This window comes from Mus pahari, chromosome 10, assembly GCF_900095145.1.
Source record: "Mus pahari chromosome 10, PAHARI_EIJ_v1.1, whole genome shotgun sequence".
Taxonomy (NCBI): Eukaryota; Metazoa; Chordata; class Mammalia; order Rodentia; family Muridae; genus Mus; species Mus pahari.
Window position 1 is genome coordinate 115,686,553 of NC_034599.1, and position 4,214 is coordinate 115,690,766.

At 40.5% G+C, this 4,214-nt stretch overlaps 1 protein-coding gene across 1 annotated transcript in view; it reads left to right on the plus strand.

Moving 5' to 3' along the window:
- Znf35 (zinc finger protein 35) overlaps positions 1 to 4,095 on the plus strand; it is a 37,656-nt gene extending 33,561 nt beyond the window's left edge. Inside the window, exon 12 of the mRNA XM_021206399.2 lies at positions 2,591 to 4,095. Coding sequence (XP_021062058.2) covers positions 2,591 to 3,840 — 1,250 coding nt within the window. The 3' untranslated portion in view covers positions 3,841 to 4,095. The remainder of the gene's footprint in view (positions 1 to 2,590) is intronic.
- The last annotated feature ends 119 nt before the right edge of the window (positions 4,096 to 4,214 follow it).

A 4,214-nucleotide genomic window follows, 5' to 3' on the forward strand; every position in this document is an offset into this window, starting at 1 on the left:
AAAAAAAAAAAAAAAAGAAAGAAAGAAAGAAAGAAAGAAAGAAAGAAAGAAAGAAAGAAAGATACCTTTAGCTTGGTATCATTGCCTTTAATCCCAGTACTCTGGAGACAGCGACAGTTGAATCTCTCTGAATTTGAAGCCAGCCTTGTCTACATAGCTGGTCCAGACCAGCCAGGGTTATATAAAAAGATCCTGTCTCAAAACAAACAAAAAATACCTTCAACATGATTTCATTAGTATGAAAATGGTTTAAAAAGTTAATTCAGGGACTGGTCATAGTGGCTCACTCCTTTAATTCCAGCATTTAGGAGGCAGAGGCAGCTTAGATCCTTGAGTTCTAGGCCAGCCTGGTCTTCAGAGTGAGCAAGGGCTACACAGAGAAACCCTGTCTTAACAAATTAAACAATAGTTCAGGGCTATCAGATAGCCTAGTGCTAAAGGCAGTTGTTCAATCCCATGGGGATACATGGTAGAAAGAGTCAGCTCCTGCAGGTTGTCCTCTGACTTCCATATGCACACTGGCATAAATACATATACACAAAAGCAAATGCTGGAGGGTGGGGTGACCAGTTTATTCAAATATACAGAGATTAAAGGTATCCAAGATGCAGATGGAGATGTTCATCTTTTCTGATTGTAAGAGACAACACAGACTAAAAACAGTAAGGTGTCCTCATTTAATTAAATCAATCTTTATTAATGTTGTTTTTGTTGTTATCATCTTGGTTTGTTGTTTTGTTTTGAGACAGGGTTTCTGCATAGCCCTGGCTGTCCTGGAACTCATTATGTAGAAGACCAGGGTAGCCTTGAACACAAAGATAGCAACCTGCCAGATGCCTTCCAACTGCTGAAAGTAAAGGCTTATACCACAACACATTGCCCATGAAATCAATCATGATTAACTGTGACAGAATTTTGCCTGTGAATAAGGGTTGAGAATGTGTTTACATGGGTCAGAAATGTCTCAAGGGGGAAAAAAAATTATGCTTCATAACTAAAGAGGACACAAAGTAGCTTAGAGAGCCAACTTCATGTAAATTGCAAATCTTTTTTTTGTTTGTTTGTTTGCTTTTTATGCCAGTGTCTCCTGTAGTCTAGATTTTGAACCTTTGAACGTCCTATTTCTATTTCTCAGATGTTGAGATCACAGATGCATGCTATCATGCCCACCTGATTTTTTTTTTTTTTTTTTTTTTTTTTTTTTTTTTTTTTTTTTTTTTTTTTGATTAGGCTTTATTTATTTACTTTATGCATGTGCGTACCCATACCACAGTGCACATAGAGATCTGGAGACACTTTTTTTGGAGTTAGTTTTGCCCTTCCACTTTTAAATGGTCCTAGAGGTGGGTAGCAAGAATTTATACCGGCTAAGCATTATATAAATCCCATGTTTTTTTAAAATAATGAAGGGTATGAGTTTATAGGTCAAATTGTAGAGCACATATTTAACTTATTTGCTGCCTTTTCAATCCTTTGCACCAGAAAAAAAGAATAGTAATTGGAAGTCAGATACTGACATGAGAACTTACTGATGCTCCGGCTGTGGTTTGGTGATAGGATATTTGTATGACATTGTAAGTCCCAAGTCCTTTGGAAGTGCAGCCAGTGTTCTTAACTGCTGAGACACCCCTAACCTTGGTTTGGTTTGGTTTTTGAGACAAAGTCTCTCTGTTTAATCCTCACTGTCCTGGAACTTGCTGTAGACCTGGCAGGCTGTCCTCAGACTCAGCGTGATCCTCCTTTCTCGGCTCCCCACATGCTGGGATTACACATGTGTGTCACCATGTCCAGATTTTATCCTTCTTTTGCTATCATTTTCACACACACAAAGGCCTAAGTTGGAAGACCCTTTGTTTATGGATAGGGATTTTCTATAATTAACTGATCCGTGCTATGCTTCTCTATACTAGCTAGCTGCTCAAGGCAAGTTGTAGAAGGCTTGGTATCCTTCATAGCTAGTCACCATTGTGAGACTTGTCTTCCGATAACCTGAGTGTCGTCTAGAGTTTTGGCCTGTTGCTCTGGTTAAGTGTCTGGTATTGCTGACAGAAATAAGGAAGGAGGGGCTGGAGAGAAGCCTCAGTGGTTAAGAGCACCGACTGCTCTTCCAAAGGTCCTGAGTTCAAATCCCAACAACCACATGGTAGCTTACAACCATTCGTAATGAGATCTGACACCCTCTTCTGGTGCATCTGAAGACAGCTACAGTGTACTTACATAAAATAAATAAATAAATCTTTAAAAAAAAAAAAAAAAGAAGAAGAAGAAGAAGAAGAAACTATTCACCTCAGGAAGAAGAAGAAGAAGATGAAACTATTCACCTCAGGAAGAACAGGGCCAGGATCTGGTTTCCAGAACTTCCCTCAAAACCCTACTAGCTAGGGGCAAACATTCAGCATGTGGGCCTTATATGTGACACTCATACCAGAACCATAATAGATTCTGGTGAGGGCAGGTGTGTGGCAGAGCACAGACCCTTCTGTGGTATTCTTCTCTTTGATGAAGTCTTTTATTTTCCTGACCTTGGTAAGCCTGTTCTTTTTATAGGTCAGAGGAAACTAACAATTATATTTTCTGTTTCTTGGTACAGGTACCAAAACCAAGAACCTAGAGTTATTGATTCCTAAAAAGGAGATATGTGATGACTCGGAGAAGCCCCCCATGATTTTAGGAAGAATCCAGAAAGGTGACCTTCAAAGACCTGAGTTAGGAGAATCTTGTGAAAAGGGAAATGTGTTAAAAGGACCGAGGATAAGGAAGGAAAAGGGAGATATGAGAGAAGCAACAGTGAAAGACTGTCCATTGTCTGAAAGCTTCCGAGACGAGGAAGAAGAGAAATCCAAGAAGTCTAGAGGGAAATACAGCCTCAGTTCTGCTCCTGGTAAAAATCAGAAAATACAGCCTGGGCAAAAGCCATTTACATGTAGTGAGTGTGGGAAAGGCTTTAGTCAAAGTGCAAATCTTGTTGTGCATCAACGAATCCATACTGGGGAGAAGCCCTTTGAGTGTCATGAATGTGGGAAGGCCTTCATTCAAAGTGCAAACCTCGTTGTGCATCAGAGGATCCACACTGGACAGAAACCCTATGTCTGTGGAAAATGTGGGAAGGCTTTCACTCAGAGTTCAAATCTGACTGTTCATCAGAAAATCCACTCCTTAGAAAAAACCTTTAAGTGTAGTGAGTGTGAGAAAGCCTTCAGTTACAGCTCACAACTTGCTCGGCACCAGAAAGTCCATATAACTGAGAAATGCTATGAATGCAATGAGTGTGGAAAAACATTCACTCGAAGCTCCAACCTCATCGTCCATCAGAGAATCCACACTGGGGAGAAGCCTTTCGCCTGCAGTGACTGTGGCAAAGCCTTTACTCAGAGTGCAAATCTTATTGTGCATCAGAGAAGCCACACTGGTGAGAAGCCGTATGAGTGTAAAGACTGTGGAAAAGCCTTCAGTTGTTTTTCTCACCTTATTGTGCACCAGAGAATTCATACTGCAGAGAAACCTTACGACTGCAGTGAATGTGGGAAAGCCTTCAGTCAGCTATCTTGCCTTATTGTCCACCAGAGAATTCATAGTGGAGATCTCCCTTATGTGTGTAATGAGTGTGGAAAGGCCTTTACTTGTAGCTCATACCTACTCATTCATCAGAGAATCCATAATGGGGAAAAACCTTATTCTTGTAATGAATGTGGGAAAGCCTTCAGACAGAGGTCGAGCCTCACTGTCCACCAGCGAACCCACACAGGAGAGAAGCCCTACGAATGTGCAAAGTGTGGTGCAGCTTTTATTTCTAACTCACACCTCATGCGACATCACAGAACCCATCTCCCATCTTGTTGAACAACAAGGAAGAGTACGATGCCCTGCTTTTGGTCATAACCTACTGCTCCTAATAGTAGGCACTTCTGTTCTTATTCTTCCTTTGCCAAAATGAGGACTAGACCCTTTAAAGTTATTTTTCTGGAAGGTAATGTAAACACACATTCAGAGGCTAATTTAAAGAAAATAAAACTTAAACACCTAAAAGCCAAGGACTTTGTTTTAACTGTATGAATCCTAAACGGAATGAGGTTTGTTTTTTTTCCTCCCATGCTTATACATACTGGTCTTAATTCTGCTAGGTTTCTAAGATCAGATGAAATCATGCATTGTGGGTGATATGGGAGCAGACAGATTGTGACTTTTAGGTAGGGTTTTTTTATTTGGGGGGGGGG